The sequence below is a fragment of the Gouania willdenowi genome, chromosome 5 (genome assembly GCF_900634775.1).
Source record: "Gouania willdenowi chromosome 5, fGouWil2.1, whole genome shotgun sequence".
NCBI classification, from domain to species: Eukaryota; Metazoa; Chordata; class Actinopteri; order Blenniiformes; family Gobiesocidae; genus Gouania; species Gouania willdenowi.
In genome coordinates this window covers 14,224,690-14,249,937 of record NC_041048.1, presented here as the reverse complement: position 1 = coordinate 14,249,937, position 25,248 = coordinate 14,224,690, and the positions used below count along the sequence as shown (strand labels likewise).

Below are 25,248 nucleotides of genomic sequence, written 5' to 3'. Positions count from 1 at the left end.
GCCCCTGACAGTCCTGGACTGCCACACAGCACCCAAACCCATAAGAGAGGCGTCCATCTCGACAACCTCCCGGCGGGAGGCTACCCTCCCCATGGGTACACCCGACATTAATTATTCCCTCCTCCAGGGTCAGAGGGTAAGGAGACACTGGGCAGACACCCTGACCCCCTTGTGCCGGTGGCAGCTGGGGTCTAAATGCAGGCTCTTCATCCACACCTGAAATGGGCGCAGTGTTAGAAGCCCCAGTGGTACGACCATGGATGCCAAGGCCAACATCCCCATGAGTCGCAGGACCAGGCCATACTGCAGGAGGGCGCCATGCTGGAAACGCCGTAGAAGGCCTAGGATGGCGGAGACTTGCTCTGGAGAGAGGGAGGCCCGCATTACTGATGAATCCAGCACAAGCCCCAAGTACCTCACCACCTGGCTGGGTACGAGGTTGCTCTTTGCATAATTCACCTTGAGGCCTAGATTGCCTACGTGACTGAGAAATGTCGGGGAAATGACGAGCCAGTCGTCCAGATAGGGGAGTATTGGAACTCTGCTGGCCTGTAACAGTGACAGAGCAGCTGCCACACACCGGGTAAATATTCGATGGGCCAGGGATAGCCCAAACGGCAGAACCCTGAATTGATAAACCTTGTCCATGAACATCAGAAAAAGGAACGGTCTGTGATGAGGGGCAATGGGAACATGAAAGTAAGCATCTTTCAGATCCACTGTCACCAACCAGTCTCCTGCTGAGACAGTCCGAGGGACATCTGCTACACGCAGCATATGGAAGGGAGAACTTTGAGAAACCGGTTCAACCCCCTCAAGTCCAGGATTGGGCGAAATCTGCCCTCTTTTTTGGGCACAAGAAAATAAGTGGAGTAAAACTCGCTGAGGCAAGCCTCCGGTTCCACTAGCACAAGGGATTTTACGGGATCTCTGACCACAGTGTTTGATCCCGCTGAATGTAGGAGGCCGGCGTTGGAACTGTTATGTGTAATCTCTGGATAGTGTGGACACTACCCAAGGGTCTGTGGTCTGCTCTTCCCAGCAGAGGAGCTGCTCTTGGGAAAAGAGTCCGACAACAGGCCCCTGAGGTTCAGGTTCCGACTTGGTGCAGAACCCCTTGGCCCCTGAGCAGACGGATGTGTGGCTGCACGGTGTTGCCGATTTCCTGGCACTGTGACCTGCAGGCCCCTGGGCTGCCCAGACGGACGAGCAGTCGGCAGGTATGGGTGATCTGCACTGATTCCTGCCAAATGTCCCTGCCTAGGAGGGGCATGGGGAGCCTGGCGCAAACTGCTGCCTCGCTTGGCCAGCCTGCGCCCTACGCTCCAAGGTCTGCAATGCCGCTGGGCCAAAGGTCCGGCCTGGCACAACCGAAAGAGAACGCAATGTTCTGCGACATAGCTCGGATAGAGGGGACTGTGCCAGCCAGACCTGGTGACGAGTCAGCGTTATTGTCGACATTAGCCTATCCAGCTCCCTGGTCATGAATGCGAATGTCTGCAATGAGGCATCGCTGAGGGACTGAGCTGTCAGTCACCAGTTTATCTGGATACTATTTGGACCGTAACACTGTTCGGTGAAGTTGGCAGATATTCACAGATTCGGACTTCCAGCATCAATAACTCTTTAACGAAAACTCATCAACACACAAATTACGCCTCTGCCATCTGTGTGAGGTGGAAAACACGATACAAGATCATTTTTTATCAAATGCAGCAGAATAAAAGTCCGTCTGGCGGTTGTTCTGTGTTGTGAGATTAAAACATGAAGCTCTCGTCCTAGTTTCCCCTTGAATATACAAATATCACACAAACAGAACCAGATTTAATGTTAAAACTGAAAAACGTTGCTTGTTTGGTTTTAAATTAATGAAACAAAAAAAAACTATTTGTTTTTTTTTTGTATTTGGTTTTGAAACAAAATAACCAAAGAACGAAGGGTACACAGATTTTTTTTTTTTTTAGTATTAGTATCGCTGTCTATGTTTTGGGGTTATACATTACTTCAAAAAAGTTTCAAGTCTATTAAAAATAGGTGAGTAGGATCTTTATACTCCTAAGTAAACCTGTCTCAATCAAAAACACAATGATGTATCACAAGTAAAAGGAACTTACTTAGTTTGTAGGATGGGCATTATCCTCACTTACCTTTTCAATCCTGAGCTTTTAGATGGTCAGTCTTTTGTTTGACTGCTTTTAACAGGGATCACACTTTATGGTCATACATTAGGTAGTTTTCTGCTGATCCAGCTTTAAAAAGCCCTTACTATGTGGATATGCTCATAATGAGCTCACTATTGGATTCTTATCTTGGCGCCTTGCTCATTTCTGTCCTTTTAAAGTGCAAACTACCCTGTGAGCTGCTTCCTGGCCTTTATGGTGGCAGGTTGGTGAAGTTCTCTATCTTTGCTTGTCTATCATGTTGACAAAAAGGCTGCTGCCCTAAGAAGAAGTGTGATTTATTTCACAAACTGGAACATTGTGCATTAGTAACTATGGGACTGTTTCTATGTTTTTGTTAACACATCTAATACCTGCTAGTAAAACTACTCTTTAAACCAGATGAATGTAAAAATTTGTTTGTCTCCAATGCATTGGCTACAAATAAGACTGGCATTTTGTCCAGGATGCGCCCCACCTTGCATACATAGTATACGCCTTGTGTACTGTACTCAGTAATGCTAATAGAAAAGATGAATAAATAACTACATCTTTAGTTTGATTGTTTCTATTTTTGTTATTTATCAGTTGTACACAATCAATAGTTTTTATAGATCTCTTTACGCTTATAGATGCATCTAAAGAATTTAATCACACTTACAAGGGGAACATACAGTACATATACTGGGGAGACAAAATATTTATGACTTTGGAATCTTATCATTGACAACAATTTTTAATGTATTTTTTCAACACACACTAAAATGGTTCCAGTAAAGTGCTGCCAGCTCTGCTCTTTGTTAAGGAATTTCACTGTTTTCAGGGAAAGAAGTGCTGCAATAAGTGGCGAGCTTCTACGTCTCCTGTGTATAGATTATGGAAAACAGATCATGTAAGAGAAGGATGAGAGCAGGTACTTCATCTAAAGGGATGCATTAGGCATTTTCCACTTTTATGTGGAGACGAGTAGTTCAGCCTACTGAGTGGCCTTTTTTTTTCTTTTCTTTTTTAATAGAAAACAATTTCATCAGACGTACGTGAGGCTGAGTGAGCTCCGGTGGGACTTTAGTAAGAGTTAGTGCAACAACACATTTATGTGTAAAGTTGGATTGTTAGCCCTGCAGTTTCTTTCAAATTCTAAAAACATGATTTGATTATGATGCATTGTATTTATTATGCGGTTTAAGCATTTTCACCATTCGTATCCAATAAGGGTCCTTTGATATTGAATATATTTATAAGAGAATTAGAACTTGCACACAGTTAAGAGTAACACTGTCCTGGGCCAGCATTTAATTATCTTAAAAGACACTGAACAGCAAATCAAACTGATGGATTATATTTTGTAATAACATTAGCTTTACACAAAAGGAGTGAGAGTGAAAAGTGGGCAGACAAACACCAACAGAACCTTGTAAAGGTAATAATTTGGGACCATCACAGTTAAGAGTGTTTATAAAGATATTTAGTGTTCCTTAACTCAATGTTTTTTGGCATCCCTGTCTTTCTGGTGTGAGTTTGCACACAAAGACAGAGAGGACATTCATGTTAATGTTTATTTTGCTTCAACTTTGATAATTACCGTACATGTTCAAATGTGAATTTTATTCTAGTGCTGTACACCAAATATAAATTACATAGATAGCCTTACCATCAGGGTAAATACTTCTTGAGTGATGAAGAGTTTAAGAATAAAGAAACCCTTCAAACGACTCCATATACAATGATAATGCCAAGCTTATGATACATAAAACAAAAATCATGCAGATTCAAGCACAAACCAGGATAGCCATTGTGATTTCCTGTTGATGAAAGTGGAAGGATCACAGTCTGACCAACATTAGATCAGCTGAGAGCAAACCATTGAGTCTTTTTATTGGAGATATAAATAAAAGTTGTTTGGCTGGAGCAAACCCTATAGCGAAACAGAAGTATTGATTTCCGTTAGATATACTATATAAACATTACAAAGTTATTTTTGATCTCTTGGTCTTTGAATCGTTGGTTTGCACCCTGTACGTTGTTGGATCTGCCAAGTGAAACACATGTAGTGACTGAAATTACTTTAATGTACAATTTGGGTTGTAACAATATGTAAAATACAAGTATTTATGCTAAGTAATGAATGAATGAAAAATAAATATTGGTCACTCCAATATTCCGCCCCGGAAGCCTCAGCTAATGTAATGTATGCTCTCGATGTTCAAACCATGTTGTTACAGTTCAAGTTTTTTGCAAAGAAGTTGCATTATGTGAATTCATGTCTAGTGTTTTATCTCTCATTCTCTGAACTTTGACTTGACCTGAAAATGAAGCTGAGATGTGGAGAGAATCTGTGCATGTGTGTGTGTGAATGGTGTGGTTTTCAGAATGCCTTTAGTAGATAGAGAATAAAATGTGCCTGATGGCGTTTGTCTGCATGCTGCTACACATGTAGTCTGTCCTTGCTGGATGCACTATCTGTGTCTGGGTATTTGTGTTTCACATGCACACAACACTTAGTCACGCACTATTGTCCAGCTCCTCGTATTCTTTCCTGTGGAACAACAATCAGAGGCTTTTAGCACAAAAGCTTTGGTGAATAATTCAGGGATGATATAATTTGCTGCGGTTAGCAGAAACAAGACTGAGCGCTAAATGACATAAATGGATTTCTTCTATGGGATATAACTGGGAGGGGAGGAGGGTGAGGAGAGGTGTCGGTTGTGGTTGTAGAGTAGAATCCAAGTGGTGAGGGGAGGGATGCACTCTCTTATTCACTAATTGGTTTGGACGATTCCAAGTAAGACACTCCCAGTTTGGGTGGACCTGAGCTGTCCGTGCCTGCAGTGCGTGTTTATAAAAGCAGTGTGGTAGCCCACAGCCTCGCTCATGAGCCGACCTCCAAGAAACCGGGTGAGTTTGAGCAGAGATGTGCATTCATGACCACATAGTTTGTGTGTTTGTTTGTGTGTGTGTGTTGGGTCCAGACGGGTGTGGAGAGAATGGCCTATGTGAATGCATGTTGCCTAGCCTAAGGTCTGACCCTCTACATTTTCTGGCTTCTTGCACGAAAAGTTGTTAGAGACTCGCATGTCATTTCTATAGGGCATCAACACTTCTAAAAATAAATAATTGATGCTATTAGCAGATAGCATCAAATGTTGTATTTGATAAAGTATAGTTTATATTATATCATTAGAGTTGCAGCTGTTCAGTGTGATGTTTTGCACAGAGGCAGGAGCAGCGCTTTGAGTTTCTATGAAAGGCGCTATATACTGTAAATCCAATGCATTATTATTATTATAAGCAGTTGTTTTACCAGCAATAACATGCATTTATCATTGATAATAAAACTAACTTTTTTAATAAATTACATTTAAATGTTCTGTTTTCTTTGATTCTTAGATGAAAAATGAACCTTTTGAGTTTCATCTGACATGTTTTTGTTTGCACAATTTATTACTCTTTATTTGCTACTTTGAAGAATCTATAATTCTTTTTATACTACTGGTGTTTTTTATAAAATCAATATGAGTATATATATATATATATATATATATATATGTGTGTGTGTGTGTAGTGTGCATATTTTTTTTTTAATTCTAAACAAAAAGATTGGATTTTGAAGTGGATCTGATATTCTGGTATTTCCACGACTATAAACTTGATATTGATTTGCTTCCTTGTAGAAGAAAAAGTTTCCCTCACTCAATGCTTCCCTCTTTTGGTTGGTTTGAGTACATGTTTTGGCTCTGGATTTTTCAGCTCTGGATTTAAGAAGAATAGCTTGAGTCAGGCATGAGTGCCTGAAGATTACATTAACTCTTTTTTAAAAGGAATTTATAAGAAGTGCGGTGTAGCATTTCCTCACAATGGAATGAGAACTGCTCTCTGGGTTTATTGCAGGATTCTGGTCTGAGTCCGAAAGCAGAAATGTTCTCCCTTGTGCTGCTTGACGCATGTTTGAATGCCTCCCAGTCCCTACTGAAGTTAGCATGCACCCTCTCTAGTCCTGCTTCTTAATCACCAGAAAGTCACCTGAATGATCCCTATCAGTATCACCCTCCCGTAGCTGTTAGGGGAGGGAGGTGCTGTGCTATGTTGGGCGACTCTGATTACAGAATGCATGGCGGTCTGCAGTACCAATCAGGAGAGCTGTTTTTTTTATGAGAGCAGGTGCTACCTTAGAGCGTACCTGTGCTCCTTGGGCTCCTGGCTCTGCCTGTGTCCCTTCCCAAATTCTTCATTGCACGGGTCACCTCAGCACCAAAAAAAGGAGAAGGCAAGGAGGCATGTTTGCTGGAGGATATGCCGGAGGCCCTGCGGGGGCTCCCGGCAGACGCAAGTCCAGTCACTGTCCTCCTGAAAACCTGCAGATCCCCAAACCGACAGCGCCAGGCAGCGGTGTTCGGAAGAGCAGCAGCAGCAGCAGTGGCAAGATGCTGTCCATGTCGTACAGTGAAAGCATCCGGAGCGGGATCAACCGCTACCACTCGGACCAGGGGCTGAATCAGCCGCCCACCAGGCCCCCCGACCAGGCCGAGCTGCAGAAGCTCCGGGAACAGAGAGTCGCAGCTCAGATTAAGAACATGGAAGACTTCCTGAAGATGAACGGCCTGGCCATGGAGGAGTGTGTGTCCTATCAGACAGGAATGAAGTACAGGTAAGACAGTGGCAGAGCATCACAAGGACTTAGAGATGCTTCAGAGTGACACATGGATGGTTGCTGAGGAGCCTCAGTTGGAAGCAGCTTTATTTCAAAGAGGGCAGCGATTTGTTAGAATGAGGCAACTGTGGCTTATTAGTTGGAGGTTGGTGGATTGATTCTTGGCTACCAATACACATGTTAAAATTTCCTTAAGCAAGACTCCAACCTAGGTTGCTGTCAAAGGACTGTAGTGTGTGTGCATATGTGTGTGTGTATGGGAAGGTGCCTAGCAAATGTTCAAGTGGTAAAAAGAGCATCAAATGCCATTATCATTACTGTTGTTTCTGCACTCTGATCAAATTCTACATAAGGTTTTGGATTTGCTTTAGTGATCCAGGTCAATGTCATAAAAGAGAAGGAAAACCTCATGTAGAATTACTCAACAATTATTCAACTTGTCTCTTAAACGATCTTTCTGATAGTAATAGTTTTTTGTATCTAGTCCTGCCCTTAAGTATTTGGGACCGAAAAACGTTTTTTTGTGCTGAATGTTTTTGTAATAAAAATAATTGATAGTGTTTCCCATAGTTTTGAAGCTCTGAGGAAGTTAAACCTAGTTGACATACAATGAATTGTGACAGAACTGGCAATACTAACTGGCAAAATCGTTGAATTGCCGTGGAAACAAAGATGATTTAAAAATCTGGTTATTGTTCCGATCCACAGAAAAAAATTCAGGCGGCATTTGAAAAAAAGTGTACAAAATGAAAGCAGTTCTGATGATATGAGGAAAAGGCTCTGGGGGATGCAAACGAATGCAATAAGAAGAATCGCTAGACTAAACAATGCAATGGTACGCTAAGTTCCAATTTAGGGCTAGGACATCCTTCCAGATGAATATTTGTGATGCACAATGCTCTCTTCCTCTGATAATAATCATCTGCAGAAAGCAGAGGATGAGCACAGAATAAACTGTGGGAAATACAGAATTATTGAATGCAAAACAGTGAGAGGAGGAAAACAAAGGTGCACATAACAGATGAAACAGTTTATGCTCTGAAGCTTGCATACAAGGCAAAAATTATCATTCCACAGAAAACGCGTAGATATATTTTGGTTGAAGCCTTTTTACTTTTTGAGTTTTAAGCAGTGTCAGCTCTTCGTATCATTGTGTAGCAAAATTTACGAAATGTTGGCTTGTTCACGAACAAAATATGAAGCATGAGGTGGTTTTTGAATGTCATCAACTGAGGTTTGCTTCACCTTATGTTAAACTGTTGTTAGAATATCAAATATATCTGTGGCGAACTGAGCAGAGTGACAACTGACGTAAGATCCAACTTGAAAATTCCGAATATGTTTCAAAATAAATAACAAAAACATGCAGTACTCACGTTGAGTGTGTCAATTTAGTTGGATTAAATAATAGTTTAAGCTCATTGTGGATGGTCTGAGCTGTGTTCATATATGCTGGGGCAAGTCTAGAGTCTTATTGGCCCTGGAAAAACAAGACCTCCAACCACACTCAATTACAAAATCCATCAAAAAATAGTGAATGTCTAAATTGTATCAAATTGTCACATTTTATTATTAAAATTCTTAAGAAATAGAAATAAGAAAAATTATTCTGACAGTAAACATAACAGTATTTCTCTTTCAGAGAAATTACTTGAATATGTCCATTATCCAATACATTTTTTTGTAGTCCATTATTTTTTTAAACAAGCTATAGAATAACTGATAACCCAAATAACCAAAAGCAGAGCCTCATGCATTCATGCAACACAAATGCTTATAATTAAAAAAAATGTCATATTAAAAATATATAATAATGATAAAACGTGGTGAGGAGGTAGGGAAAGAGTCAAGTATGAAGGATTCAACAGAAATCAATGAAAACTATATTGCGTACTTTTCGAGGAAAATAGTATTTCAGTCATTAATCTTTTGCTGTTTTGATCAAATTCTTGGTAACTTAAAAGAATAAAAAATTTTCCTACTCTACAAATGATGCCATTACAACTTTGTGGTAAAAGATCAGTAGAGTAAACCGTGGATCATTTGAGCTGCTTGGCTGATGGAGCAGTGGCCTGAGCGGCTGTTATTCAGGCTGCATGGCCTTGTTGAGCTGATGTTTTTATTGTTCAGAACATGGATAGCTTTCACCACCCACAGGCTTGACTGCTGTTGTTTTTGACTCACACTTGTGGCCTAAGCACAGGCATGGTCGGCTGCTGTTACCACCACTGTTATCTAAGGTGAACACGCTGCATGTGCTGTGGTCCGCAGGCAGTGTTTTGTGTCACAAGTGCGACCACGTTACCGTCGTGTAAAGCTCATTCATTAACCGGCTCGCGTGCAGCTTCGTGATCCTGCATCCAGAAACGCAGTTTAGAGTTGCAAAGAACATATGAGGTTCTTTATTTATTTACGTCAGTGTCCTGAAGTAACTGCACAGTGTGTAGATAGTAGATAGGCTAACATCAGTTCAGAAAACACAAGGCGTAAAGCATTAACATAAGCAGTATATATCAGAGGTGTAAATCGATAAAGAATTACCTATTTGATTGTAAATCCCACTGTAATTAATCACAATTAATCGCATCTTGTGATTTTGTAAACACACCGAATCATTAAATGTTTGCACATAAATCATATTTATTGTAAAACAGTTACATTTATTAACGATGTTAACAAATTATAACTGTACAAAATAACAAAAAAATTAAAGCAATATTCACAGCCCTAGTATAAAAGTTTGATTTCAGGTTTATCAACAAACCAATTTAAACAGTCAGTGGCAAGTTGTTAAGAGGTTTTTGTTGTTCATTTTGTGCTAGTTTTTTTTTATATTTTTGTTTTTTGTTGTTTTTCTTAATAGCTCAATTATTGTATTCATTTGGACTTTGTCCATTTAGTTTATTTCATTGGATTTTGGATTTGTTAATGTAAAGAATAGGGGAAGACTTGTCAAGCCTTGGGTTTTGATGATATTAGCTTTTTTATTTTCTAGTAATGTATGTTGAGATTTGTTTATTTATCCATTTTCATCTATTTTTTTAATTGTTTGAAATAAATAAATGCAAAGAATATCATTATTCGTTAGGCCCATTAAAACAGAGGTGGGTGATTCAGACTGAAATTCATAGAGAATGACTGCTACTGGATTACTGCAGTGACTAATTGCCCTTGAAATGAGTTGTACTGGTTATTTGGTGCATACAAAGCTGCATTTGACTGTTTCTTCAGTGTTTAGCCATTTGTGTTAGTTTAAATATGGGGTGCCAAGTGTAAAACTTTAGTATAAAACATTTTCATTATTTATCTCACTTTTCTTATTTAGCACATTTTCCTACATTTAACACAACATTTAACCACATATATAGAGGTAAAAAAAAAAGCATTAAATCTAAATATTTAAATCGAAGTCGAAATGGTATATGTTATATCTAAATGTTAAATTTATATCTAAATATTTAATCTAAATCTAAATTTTAAATCTAAATCTAAATGTTTAAACGTAAATATTATGTTAAATCTAAATGTTTAAATCTAAATGTCATATATCATATCTAAATGCTTAATCTTATATCTAAATGTTAAATGTTAAATCTAAATCTTAATGTTAAATTTAATTCTAAATGTTTAAATCTAAATATTAAATTTAGATGTTAAATCTAAATCTAAATGTTGAACTTAAATGTTTTGCACATATGCTAATTGGCCCCGCCCCTTGTAACCTCAACCAATACACAAGCAGAGACGCACACAGCCACTCCTACCCACCTCTTCACCGATGCCTGCCTGGGTGATATGTATGGCTGGTTCTCTCCCGGCGGCGGAGATCGAGTGTACGGTCATGGCAGTTCAAGCTGCACTTCACAGTACACTCCCAACACATGCTGTATTTTGTCAATATTTGTTAATTTGGTAAACGGCTGGCTTTATCCGATGATGCGACATGCTGTGATCTCCTGTTTATCATGTAGTTACATAGGTAAAGAAGTGCGCTTGGAAGCATAAGGTTTAGGGATTGAACCCACCATGGGCCACCTTTCTTATTTTGTCTTTTTTGGGTTGTCTCGAATGTCTAGAAAGTCGTAAAAATTTTCATTCTGCACCCGCCAGAGACGTCGTCTCAACTTCAGAACGTCACGTCATTTCAACGTTGGTCTGCTCAGCAGACGTATTCTAGATACCCCAAAAAAGACCAAATAAGAAAGGTGGCCCATGGTGGGTTCGAACTCTAAACCTTATGCTTCCAAGCGCACTTCCTTACCTATGTAACTACCGTAACCACATTTAGATTTAATGCTTTTTTTTTTACATCTATATACTGTATGTGGTTAAATGTTGTTAAATGTAGGAAAATTTGCTAAATATGAGAAAATGGGGATAAATAATGAAAATGTGTTAGCTACAACTTTTATACTAAATTTTTACACTTGGCACCCCATATTTAAATGATTCAAAAATACACTGACTTTTGTTATTTACTTACTCTTATTCATATTTTGAACACAAGGGGGCTAATACACACCACAGTTTACTCTGCCTGTGTTCTTGGTTCATAAGATTTTACCTCACACATTTTGTCAAACAGTAGCTGACTATTACGTACTGAGTAAACTGTAAAGTATTACTTTTCTTATCTTTAGTTTTTTTCTTTTTAAATGATCACATGTTGCTACTATTGTTGTAATACTAAGCAGGTATTTCACATGTATTCTTTATTTGTTTTTTTTGTTTTTTCTAACCAAAGCTGCCTCACATCATTCATCATTTTGTGCCATTTGCATGCTTTTTCTGCAAATGGTTTGGTTTTGTCTGGGTGTTCATGTTACAAGATGCATGGACACTTTTTGGCAGAAAACAGTTGGTCGTACAAAGGATTTCCATCAAGACTGTATAAATCACACCAGCCTTAAAAGACAATTTCTTGATGCATAAAGGGATTATTGAAGTTAAAGGATTATTATCATTTCTGTGGATAATAGCGCCTCTAGATGGTGTAGTTGCTTCACTTAACTGATAGAAACAACACAGAGGGGTTTAAAGGATTTATTTATATATACATATATACTGAATACTCTTTTTTGTGTGCTTTTTTAAATTATTTATCATTTTTATGGATGTTCTTTGCATTTTTTATATACAGTAATGTTTCTTCAGTGGTTGGCTGTCAGATCTGGTACAGTCATTGCTGTCCTTGGTTTAATCACCATCACTATGACAGGCCTACGGCTTATACCATTAGTGAAATATTATTAAAATGTCTTTTGACAGTCTTGTCATCAGTTAGCACAGAAGAATTTCACTCTGGGTTGTTGTCCTCTTCTTTAAAATGGTCAGGGTTTGTTCTCAGCCAGTGTCTTTCAAACTTAGGGTCGGGACCCCATGTGGGTTCACCTGGAATTAAAATTGGGTCACCTGAAATGTCTAGTAATTAGTGAAATATATATATGTTTTTTGAACAGGTAAAACGGATTGAAATTAAATTAAATTTTCTCAAAATTATTATTATTTTATTACACATCACACACAATACATATCAAATATAATTAACAATATATAACTGTAATAAATATAACTATATCCTATACTTAAACTTTCTCAAATATAAATCTAGTTCAAATAAAATGTGGTATGAAAATATCTGAGGTGGCACAATTGTCACTTTGTGCACTAATCCTGGCAACAATATATTCTGATATTATTGCTAAAAATGTCAACAACTCCTGCACATTCAATGAATTTGCTGTATATTTCAATGAAAAAATACACTCAAGTTTATTACAGTGAACCCAAAAACAATAGAGGAAACTGTTCAGCAGCTGAATCCATCAATGTGTTGCCTTCACACAATACCCTCAAATTTCTTTACTCTTGTAAAGTCAATTGTCACTGATTTGTGTCAGATAATTAACTTCTCATTCCAATCAGGCACCGTACCAAAATCCCTGAAAGTAGCTGCTGTGAAACCTCTGTTAAAATAAAAAAGAGAACACTGGATGCCTCTATACTGGCTAACTATAGACCAATCAGCAACCTTCCATTCATGACCAAGATCATTGAGAAGGTGGTCCTCAACCAACTGAGTCAGTTCTTGACATTCAACAAAATATTTGATACATTTCAGTCAGGTTTTCGTTCTCATCACAGCACTGAAACTGCTCTGATCAAAGTGATCAATGACATAAGGTTGAACACTGATTCAGGAAAAGTATCTGTTCTCATTCTATTGGATCTAAGTGCTGCATTTGACACTGTAGATCATACAATTTTGTTGCACAGATTCCAAACATGGGTTGGACTCAATGTAAAATAATGCAAGGGTTTAAGTCCTACTTGGAGGAGCGAAGTTATTTTGTAAGCATTGGAAACTTTCACCTGACAGATTACCAATGTCCTGTTATTGGACCCCTTCTGTTTAGCCTTTATATGCTTCCTTTAGGTCAAATTTTACAGAACTGTAAGGTTGATTATCAGAGCTACGCAGATGACCCACAACTATGTCTATCACTGAACCCAGATGACCATGGTCCCATTGAGGTGTTGTGAGACTGTTTAGAAAAAGTAAACTGGTGGATGAGTGAAAAGTTCCTTCAACTAAATCATGACAAGATGGAGGTGATTGTTTTTGGTAACAAGGAAAAGAGGACTGCTGTCAGCGAGTGTCTTGAGTCTCACTCTTTAAAAGCTGAAGACCAAGTCAAAAACCTTGGTGTTCTGATTGACTCAGATTTGACATTCAGCAGTCAGATCAAATCTAAAAACAGCCTTCTACCACCTAAAGAACATCTCCAGAGTGAAAGGTTTAAATGAATCAGAAAGATCAGGAGAAACTGGTCCATGCTTTTATCTCCAGCAGACTGGACTATTTTAATGGTCTTCTGACAGGAATCCCTCAAAAGAGCATCAAACAGCTACAGCTGGTTCAGAACGCTGCAGCTCAGGTCTTAACCAGAACAAAGAGGTCAGGGCACATTTCTCCAGTTTTAAAGTCTTTACACTGGCTCCCAGTCAGCCTCAGAATAGACTTAAAGTTCTGCTGCTGGTGTATAAATCTGTGAATGGGTTTGGTCCAGAATACATCAGTGAGACGTTAGATATGAACCCAGCAGGTCTCTCAGACCGCATATGATTGAGGGGTGATTTTTGATCATGTTGTTGATGTAATGTGCTTGTTGATGATTTTAAATGTTTTTGCTGCTGGTTTTAATGTTCTTGTTGATTTTAAGCTGTTGAATGTTTTCTGTTGCACTTTTTGATCATGTAAAGTTCATTGAGTTGCCTTGTGTATGAAATGCGCTATACAAATACATTTGCCTTGCCTTGCCTACTCTGTATTATGTAACACACTTTAATAAACATAACGAAAAAACTAATTATCGAGAAAAAAAAATGTTTCTGGGGTCGCTGGACATTTGTAAGTAACTAAGTGAGTAAACTTTGTGTATAGCGCTACAGTAGTCTGCTTCACAGTAGTGCTTCACAGTCATAAAATAAATAAATATATAAAAGAACATGTAATCCAATAAGTTGTATAAAGTATAACAAAACACAACGCTAGGTCAGGTTGGACCAGAATGCTTGCCAAAACAACTAGGTGCTTTTTGAATGCATCCACCGAGTCCAAAGAGCGTATGTGATATCAAAATGTGGTCACAAACCGAAAAGGTTGGGAACCTCTGTCTAAGCGTTTAAAGAGGTTGCTGTCATTGCTGGGGTGTATTACCTTTTGAAAGCAAAATTTTTGCCTGTGGGTGAAAAGCTTCCCTACATTTTTTCTCTCTGACGTTTGCCACAGTGACGAGCTGCACACTGAGGATAGCGAAGGCTCAGCTTCCACAGCGCTGCAGTTTTGATGACTGATAAGCTGGCATAATCATGCAACTCCAAAGACTCGTGGTAGCTGGGAATGGGCATGTAAACTGAAAGTGAAATATACAGAATTTAATAGACAGAGGAGGTACAGTATGTATTAGCATGTGACGTTTTTTCTCCAGGCAATCCCCAACTCAGCAGCTAAATTTAGCCTTGTTTCTCCTCTTCCCATCTGCAGCTGGATGCAGCTGAAAGGGGCAGCAGATTAACCTGTACATCCGTATACTCGCTGGCTCGTTGCCTTTGCTGCTTTGCTGAAAGTCGCAGAAGTCGAGGTGTTGTTTTTATATCTGTCAAAATAGTGAGTTGATGATTCGGTGTGTGCTGTGATATAGACTTGTTGACCTCGATGAGTCCTCTAAGCTTTTCTAGGCTTGCCCAGTCTGACAGGCTGTCAAAATCTTTTTGTCTAAACTGGAGCGTGAGCACAAGAAGTTGGGGATGGCAGGGACTCCGCAGTTTTTTGTATAAGTTAAATACTTATGTAATTTCGCTCATCTGAAGTATCATAATACATGATACTTCATAGTTAGGTTACCATGTATAAGGCGAGATTTGTCTCAAAACTATCCACAAATAGATCCACAATTTTCAAATTGATATATATCAAATTTTGTTTTTTTAGATTTTAAAGTGTTTTTCAGATCCACAAATATATCCACAATTCACACTTGTTTTATAATGTGTGTGTGTATTTATCATGAATTAGCATGTGTAAATCTTCGAATGTGCTTGTGGATTTAGCAAAGTGCATTTGTGGATTGTCATTTTTGAAACAAATGTAACACAACTTCACTCAGATTGACACACACAGCTCCCGACCCACATGTGTGTAAAGCACCACCCCTCCACTAGGAGATATTATTGAAGTCTCCGGCCTCTGAAGATAAATTCCATTTACCGATACAAAAACAGATGCTACAAGAATATCTAATAACGTCACTGGTGTTCACTGCACTGTCACCAAAATCAATGCAGCCTTCAAAATCCATACAAATTAAGATTTTTGTTTTTGTTGTCAAACCAAGTGTTGTACTATGATCAACAGGAGAGAAGGGAAGGCTGCAGTGATTTTTGGCCAATCCACAAAAGCACTTTGCTCAATCCACAAGCACAATTGAAGATTAATACATGATAAATACACACATGATAAAACACTAGGTAACTTGTTGATGTATTTGTAAATCTGAAAAAAACATGTAAAAATCTGAAAAACGCTGTAAAAATCTGAAAAACACGTGAAAATTTTAAAAATACATGTGAAAATTGTGGATCTATTTGTGAATACTTTCAAGACAAATCTCTCCCCATAACCATGATGATTCATGAGTATTATGACTTGTCACTAATAAATGATTAATGCTATGGCTCCTGTTGGGCTTCTGTTTCTACTGTAGCAAGGAGGACTAAAAAGAAAGCCTCATTAATCATTATGTGTTAGCTTAACATAAAATCTAAGGTCAGAATAATAGCGGAAAATTTACACAAGGGTTCAGTACATCAGTCAAAAGCTCAGTAAAGTTTTGTGGTCCATGTTTTTGTAATGCTTTACCAACCCCCATCCAACCCTTGGTCAACCTTCAACATTGTCTCATAAAACTTAAAATCAGGTTCTTAGCACTAGATTTTCACCACATGACTCAGAGCTAGTTATTCTGAAAGCATGTGGTTTGTTTTTGCTCTGTTGACCCTCTTGAATTTTTTTTTATGCATTGATGCTGAGTAACTTGACTAAAAAAACAGAACAACCTGCATTTCATTTACTTTCCCTTCACTAAATGTGCAGATATATAGAAATGCATTTTTTTGACAAAAGATTTTCCGACCCTGGTTTCAATGTTAAGATTTTGCTCTGATGATTTCCTCCCGAATCACTCTGGTAACCGTCAGCGATTGGAAGTAGATGATTAAAAGCAGTAGGAAAACAAGACCTTCATCTGTCTGTACATATCAGTGGAGTGCAAGTGTGAAGAGTGGAAGCTGCAGCACACACAGCTAATAGGATTTAGCAGTCGACAATGACGGGGTCAGGGATTTACAAGCAGAAGTCAGATCACATTATGCAGCTTTTCTGTTTTCATATATTCCACAGGTGAAGAAGATCATTTTGGATAAGGCACTTGCTTTGTATTGGTAACCAGGTATTTAATGAGATCTGGCAAGGACATGTTTGTTCAAACCTCATGGTTCAGGATCATCAAAAGCTTAAATTCAAATAAGGCATTATATCTGTTGACCTGCAGAGCAGTCATGCATTATTTATTTATTTATTCAGTTTATTTCCAACATGGTTACATTCACTTTTTTTTTTTACATTTTTTTTTTTTTTTGTACATGCCGAAAAAGGAGACGAGAGAAGCAGTTTGCTTATCTAGGTCCCGTCCCCTGTTATGCACAGTACATGTACACATATAATCCAGTTTTTGTAGAATTCCTTAAAGGAATAATTTCTATATAACAGTATGAAATTTCAAGTTGAGGATGCAAAATTAACTTTAGGTTATTTACTAGGGATGTAACGATTCACTCAACTCCCGATACGATTCGATTCACGATACTGGGTTCACGATACGATTCTCTCACGATTTATTTTCCTTTTATTTTTCATTGTCAAAAGAATTCCTTGATAAACTATTCAAAACAATGCAATTTAACTAAAAATAAATCTTGAATGAAATAAATAAAGGAATAATACAAATAAAAATGAAGCCTATTAATTTAAATTCTGGTTCTATAATAAACAATGCGAAACTGCATAAGTTATTTTTCTTTTTAAAAGTGCAACTGAAAATTTATTTTGTGCCTTAACAATTGGACTTTAAAAAAAAAAAAAAAAACGTGATTGCAATAATTTACGTCATATTTGTTTGGACCAGCAGAGGGCGGTGGTAATACAGTGGTCGGTTGGCATGCAGATATCTTTCAGTGAAGAAGAGAAGCTATGCTAGCAGACAGAGCTAATAGAAAAACGTGACTTTTTCAGATATTCAAGTAATATTACAGATATTCTTTCGGTGCTAAAGGGGAAATGAATCATTTATTAACATATTTAAGAGTAGAAGGCGGACAGAAAGAAAGTATTAGCAGACTCCGCCCGCCGCCTACACTTGTGGTGGTTAAAAAAAGTACTGCGATTCAATTTTCAGAAAATCGATATCAACCGATTTTTAACTGCCTGACGATTAATCGTTACATTCCTATTATTTACATAACCCCAGTTCTATGAGTGAGATGTTTCACTATGGGATGCACACTCCATCTGCAGCCCTCAGAAGCATTTTTCTCAATCTGCCAAACCTGATTGGTTGGTGAAACATGTCCATCCGCCAGGGACACTCCCGCCTCCTATAAGAGGAGGAGGCGGACGACACACATCATTGAAAATAAGCATCTCTTCTCACTCGCCCAAGCAAAAAGGGTTGTCTGGTGAGACATCTGACTCATATTATTCATAGAACTGGGGTTATGTAAATAACCTAAAGTTCTATTTTATAATATTTTGTGAGATGTCTCACTATGGGATTTGGTAGCTCCTGTATTGCAGACATGGTTATCGAGCGTACACCAGCTCGCAGGGCAGAAGTCTGTACACATCAGGACAGTAAAACTGCTCGTGCCACGCACAGAGCGTAGACGTCCAGCATGTAAAAGTGGACAAACGTGAGAGGCCGCCGCACAAATGTCCTGAACAGACACTCCCCTGAACAAAGCCCAGGATGTGGCGAGACCCTGAGTCGAGTGCGCACGCAGACCCTCAGGCGGCTGTAGACCCTGACTTGTAAAAGCCAAAGCAGTTGCCTCCCCAACCTAATGTGACAGGCATTGCTTTGTTATAGGCTTTCTCTTACAGGGATTAGCCCAGGAGACGAACAGTTGATCGTTCCTCCAGAGGCTCCTTGTCATGTCCATGTAAGTGCATACCGCACGAACCGGACACAGCACATGAGGCCGCTGCTCACCTTGTGAGGCATAAAAGGGCAACAGGTCAATAGGAGAACATGAGCCCACCACCTTTGGCACAAAGGCCAGGTTGGGCTTCAAAGTCATCCTCACATCGCCCGGGAAGAGCTGAGCACATGACGGGTGAACCGAAAGTGCATGGATGTCACTGACTCGCTCAGCTGACGCCAGAGCCAGTAGCAAAACAGCCTTCAGAGAGGCAAACTTCAGGCTTGCCTCCTCTAGTAGTTCGAAAGGAGGACTTTTAAGTCCCTACAGAACCACAGGGAGTAATACATTGCGCACTTCACGTTTTGCCCCGCGGCGAACAGGTCCATCTTGGCCTGTCCATAATGGGCACACAACAGTTCCACCATCTAGGGGTGTAACATCCATTCCCTGTACATCGGCGTGCCCCTGGACAACAGGTCTGCGCCCGTGTCCGGGACCCTCGGAATGTGCGTCGCCCTCAATGAGAGGAGATGACCACAGCTCCACAGGATCAATTTGCGTGCCAGCATATGCAATCGACGGCCGTTGTCGTATGCCACAGTCGTGGTATTGTCCGTCCTCACCAGGACATGATGCCCCAAGAGACATAAGGAAGCGCTTCAGCAAGAGAAACACCGCTGAGAGCTCCAAATAATTTATGTGAGAGCGCTGGAGGTCCGCACTCCAGCGGACCCTCACAGACAAGCCCTAGCTAACTCCATCCCAGCCCGTCAGGCTGACATCCGTGGACATCACCTTCCTGAACGTGATGGTGCCCATGGGTACACCGTGCGTCAGGAAACTTGAGGCCCGCCAGTGGCACAGCTGCATTGCACTCTGGCGTAACCACACCCACCGTGCGCCATGACACATGGGGCTCAGCCCGTGTGAGGCCAACCACAGCTGGAATTCCCTCACGTGCAGGCGTCCGTGGTGACCACTTTCCTGGACATGACGATGCCCATAGGCATCCCCAGGAAAAATGAGGCGCTCCAGTGGCACAACACTGGCACAATCTGCTGTGACCATGGTCACACCAGGAGGACCATTTGTCGGGACCATCACCCCGTGCGTCACAGTTGGAATATTTCAAGGCGACAGCTGGTGAGCTGGCGTCTAGAAGCTTGGGACTGTGATGTGATGTCGAGCGTAGAGCTGGGCTGTCCACTGGTGTGTGAGTGTCCGCAAGGTGGGCCAACGCCCCCCGGACCGTCAGGGATGTCGGGGGCAGCTTTGGAAGCCGAGCCGCCAGCTGGTCTGCTAAGGCCCGGAGGTTCGGGACCATGGTGTAGCGTCGAACCAAAGAGAGTGCCGACCAAACGGAGGCAAGGTAAGGGCTGGATATAGATCTGCCTATCAACAATTCTCCATGCAAACATTATCTTCAGCTGTGACAAATGCACAGAGACAGGTGGGAGGATCCTCCATTGAACAGGAGAGATTGTTCTGCTTCTTCAACTTAATCACACTCAATCTCGTCAGGATAGGAGGTCCGTGGAAACCAGCCTTGTTTGAATTACAACACCTTCTTCATCAATGCACAGTGCTGAAATTCCTGTATAGCAGTGTGGTTATTGCTCTATAACACTGTGTGACCTGCATCCAAATCGTTTCTTGAAGTGAAATTTAACCTCATCCAGCAACATCTGGACCCTTATTATCATAGAACTTATTACAATTAGGGCTGAACAATCTTGAAAAATAATGTAATTGCGTTTTTTTCCTCAATATTGTGATTTAATTTGCAATTAGGCCTGCATGGTACCCGAGGCAGCATCGGACAGGGTAATGGCCAAGGCGAGACTGCTGCGCCCGCCGGCACAGAGTGGGGTTCCACGCGACAGACTGCACACTAGGGATGGGCGATATAGACTAAAAAATTATCCCAATAATTTCTGGTATTCATCACAATAATTATAAAAATTACGATAACTAAAAACAATAAATAAATAAAACAATTCCCAACTGAAAGTATAATCAGGTTCCTTACAAACGCAAATTAATTTGAATACATCAACACTAGACACATTAAAAAAAGCTTAAATAGCTGCTGACTGAAAGAGCTCATGATATTTTATGGATGTGGGTCACTCTTTTAGTGTTATTGTATGGAATTCATTTTTCTCTTCAGTTAAAATTAAATTTTCTTAGAAAAAAAAAAAAAAACACAGGAAAAGCAAAAATGACTACAAAAGTGTTTTTCCTGCTACTGAATTGTTTATTTTATACCTGATAATGAGTTACATAAAGTTATGGTTGATAAATATCTCTTTGATATCCTATAATTAAACCAGATCAAGCTGATGATTTACTACTTAAGGATATTTTTGGTGTAATAATCACAAAAGTTAAATGAATGTGTAATGTGGCCGGCTTTGTCTTGTGAACACGTGACACATAATTGAAAAATGTTGCGTTTCACAAGTTGGGACGGATGAGTAGTGACATTAGTTTAATGCTAACATTTATTTCACATGACTTGTGACATGTTCAGCTTTTATCCTTCCATACAAGTGTTAAATCTTACCATAAACAGTAAGCCGTCGCGGTGTTAGCTTAGCTTAGTTAGCTTTAGTTGAGTGTCAAATTCATAATCGTTGCTACAGGTTTGTCTCTGTCCCCGTGTCTGTGGGAACTTTGAGTGGATCTGGCGGAGGAACTTGGACTGGTTCCCTTTGATGGATGGTTGTCTGGTCTTAACCAAGTAGCGGTCCATGATCTATTGCTGCACGGCAGCTTCAGGTAGCCGTGACAAGCCCCCCGTGTGTTTGTGTATGAGGGGCGGGAGGGGCGGTGGTGGTGGAGCTTCCGTGAACAGCGCTCCAGAGAATAATAATAATGATAATAACAAAAAACTTAGGGGCAATTTTGGCCCATGGAAAAAGGTTTTTAGGGGCATTCTTGGCTAAATTGTGGGACAAATGGCCCTCGCTAATTTCCGACTTGGGAATTTATCGTTTTTATCGTGGGATGACATATTCTTACCAGTCAGAATGTTTTTGATGATACATCGTCAACAACAACATATTGCACAATCTTACCACAGGCATCCACCACTAGTGCGCCCGTGGCGAGTCCCTTGTGGCATTTGAAGTGGGCCGCGAGACGCGTCGCTTAGTGGGGGAGAGCAGCATATTCTTTTTTTTATAGCCAAAATAATTCCACTCAACTGACATGCTGCTCCTCTTTGTAACTAAACTTGCAGTGTAAGCTTCTGTCGAGCCTGAGGCTATGCAACAGGTTAAAGCAGCGTTTACATCTCCATCCGCCTGCTTTGCTTTGCGCTGCTCTGCTGTCATTGTTATAATCAATGAAATATGATTCTGATATGAAAAACTGTTCTTTTTTCTCTTATAGTATGGACTATATTACTTGTATTGTGTTTTTTTTTTAATCTTCTCATAACAGTATTTTTTTTATTAGCCCTGCTATTTATTAGTTGTTCACTTAGTTTTGGCTTGTATATTTGTTTTCGACAATTTTAGTTCTTTAGCCGTATGAACTTCTGGGTAGTGTGTTTTACTGGACAGTTCTTATAAAGTTATATAAATACCTCAGGAAATTATTTTAAGCTTTGTTATTGTCCTTTGTCTGGTGTTTAACAAAGATCAATAAAACATAGCAAGGCGACAGATATTTAATTTTGAAAAGTTTAAATTAAGGGTTTGAAAGTTGATACTGTTAAACATCTCTTTTGTAAATATCACTGCCAGCCCTTTTTGCAAGAATAACGTCATAGAAACTGGAAACTACGGTAACACTTTCCTTGAGTTTCATACTGTCATTAGCATGAACAAGGTGTCACGAAGGCTGTCATCAAGCTGATATTAAGTGTTGTTTGCTAAATTTTTACACCTTTCGCTAAATTATGACACCCTTTGAGCTATGTTACCATATTTTGGGTTAGGTGGAGGGATCTAGTGGGGTTAGGTAGGGTTAGGGTTAAGGTTGGGGTATAGGGTAACGAATGACACTTAATGACAGCCTTCATGACACCTTATTCATGCTAATGACAGGCGTCATCATGTCATAATAATGACAGCAAAATGTCAGCCTTTATGTATAAAACTTCAAGTAAAGTGTTACCAAAACTACTAAAAAGGCTGTTGAAAGGAATAATTGGCACCTTTGATTTTTGTCTACCAATGAAATATGCTTTTTAAAAAGGGATGCAGTTGTTTGCTACTAAAATATTTAACAAAAATGTCTTCATTTCTAGTGGATAACAAAACTTGTGACATACTAACCATTGGACGGCTCCCAAACCCATCATTCTGATTTCATATTTCATATGTCCAAGGGAATCTTCTGGCCTGGCTTTGTAGTGTCTTGGCTCCTGGGCTCGACTGGATGAGTCGGCAGAGAAGAGGGAAATTACAATTCCTCCTGAGCCTGGCTGTCTGCTGGGAATCTATCATAGTCACTGGAGAGTTGTAGCACTGGCTGTTCACAGATGTGACCTGCATTCTTCCAGCCTCCATGCTTTTATCAGTGTTCCTCAGATTTGCTGACATTTCTTTGCTTATTTATGGCAGCTATTCAAAACTCAAAAGTGCCCTTTTGATGTGGATTAGATCAGCAATTGGTGAACTCGTATGAATAGCTAAACATAAGCCAAAGCTAAGATGGACTATAAATGGCTTTGTGTGAGTTTTGTGTTAACTGCGCCCTTGTTACATTGATTAAAAAGTCAGCCAGTAGAAACGCTTTATCGCTTTAAGCTGCTGGAAAAGCATTACCACATCCGTCAATCAACAATAATGTCAACTTCTGACCTCACATCTTTCTATTAGCTCTTAAGCCTTCTCTCTCACACACACATACACATGCTTTAAATCCTTTTGAGGAGTCCTTATCTCTGCAGTGGTCTCCAGAGGTTTACAGAAAATCATTTCTTGCTAAACTAGCTTGCCTGGATCAGGCTTTGACCCTTGTGATCCCATACTTTGTTGCTACTAATGCTTTTTGGAGGTAAACATTTTTGAAAAGATTATCAGACGTGTGACGGATGTTATATGGACTGTCTTCCATTTCCAAAATATGTCCTCAAGGAGAAATTTTTTTGCAGTTGTGACTTTTTTTGTAAATTTTATTCATAAAGCTTGAGTAGGGTTGCTTGATTATAGAAAAAATAATAATCACAATTATTTTAGTCGTAATTGAAATCACGATTATTCAAACAATTATTTGTCAGCCAAAAAAGTTATTTATTTTTTGTACAAAACAATGTCAAATGTGTTCTTTAAACATAAATAAAATCCTTCAAACACTAAAATCAAGTATGTTCACTTTAGCACAAAAAAACACTTGTACGTGATGTGTCTTTGCTCTAGGTTCTCATCATCAAACCCAAAGTGTTCTCATATAAGAGTATAAAACAGTATAAAAAACAGTAAGAACTTTAAATCAGCAGTAATAACGTTAAATGTATTCCTCTCAGTCATACGCAGTAGAGAAAAAGAGTATCTTTAACTTGGATTTAAAGATTGTTTACATTGGATGCTGACTTGAGCTCTGCTGGCAGATCGTTCCACTTCTTTGTATTAAAATTGCAAAAATGATATTGAAACAGTAACACTTAAAAACTGAGTTTGATTAAAATATATTTGAAAAAAAAAATACAGTTATGAAAAATATTTTGAAAATGAAGTTTGTAAAATATACAGAGTAAAATGCAGTCTCTTCGTTTCATCATGGCAGAACCTAGGTTTAATTTCTGGTATATTTGACAGTGCCGTTCTTATTCATTTATGAGGTCATGTAGCTCACGTGCGTGATTGACACAAAATGTTTCCACGATCGACCGGTGGATCGTGATCGACGTTTTGTGCACACCTGGCTTATAAGGTAGCTTTAGCTTTAGCTTTGAGAGTGGCGTAGTGGAGTAGCCGGCAAGCGCATATATTAAACAACTCAAAGTTAGTATTAATAATCGGTGTTTGCCAAGCTTTATTCTTTGTAGTTGTCCATGGAAGTTTGTTTTATTTAGCAAATAAAAAATATGTAAATGTATTATTATTATTATTATTATTATTTTTTAATAATAGTTTTTTCTCGGTTATGTTATTTTTGTAATAGTTGGGTGTAATACTCAAAATTGTAATCAAATTTCTATTAATTGCACAGCCCCTAAGCTTGAGCCTATATTCATGGCACAGAATCAAGATTGAAGGCAGTACGTGGCATGAGATGTGAGTATTTGCCATCTCGTCAGTTTTCATTGTAACTATTGGTATGATATGTGGATTGTATTTGGGAGAGGGTCAGTTTCATCGCTGACAGCAGGACAGACTTCATCAAGCTGTGTGGATCAAGCTAACAAAGCAAACACTTTTGATTGTGTACTCGTCTGTCATTCTCAGATGATGGATATAATCAACTTTGTAGATTTGTCAGTTTTTGAGACACATTTTCACCACTTGTGTTCTCAGCTGCTGGAATGTTTGGTGCTGTTAAAATGTTTTCTGTCCAGTCCTTCTGTCTTCATTTTTCATCCTCATACTAGAAAGAACTTCCACTATTGTTAGTGCTTGTTCAGTATCACTCGGCTGTAGTCGTGATGAGCAAAACACACATGTTCTGCTACTTCAGCTTTTCTCTCCCCATCCTCCCCCGCATGTTGAATGAAGCACAGTGCCTGCA

The 25,248-nt window shown here is 39.3% G+C and overlaps 1 protein-coding gene across 4 annotated transcripts in view; it reads left to right on the top strand.

Annotated features, from left to right (window-relative positions):
- Nucleotides 1–25,248, top strand: part of kcnab2a (potassium voltage-gated channel subfamily A regulatory beta subunit 2a) — a 117,498-nt gene that overhangs the window by 42,890 nt on the left and 49,360 nt on the right. Inside the window, exons 1-2 of one of the 4 annotated variants that reach the window (XM_028448115.1) lie at nucleotides 4,930–5,054; nucleotides 6,518–6,804. The exons of the other annotated variants lie outside the window; for them this stretch is intronic. Of the exons in view, the coding sequence (XP_028303916.1) occupies nucleotides 5,031–5,054; nucleotides 6,518–6,804 (311 nt within the window). The 5' untranslated portion in view covers nucleotides 4,930–5,030. Of the gene's footprint in view, nucleotides 1–4,929; nucleotides 5,055–6,517; nucleotides 6,805–25,248 lie in introns of those variants that run through there. 4 annotated transcript variants of the gene reach the window in all.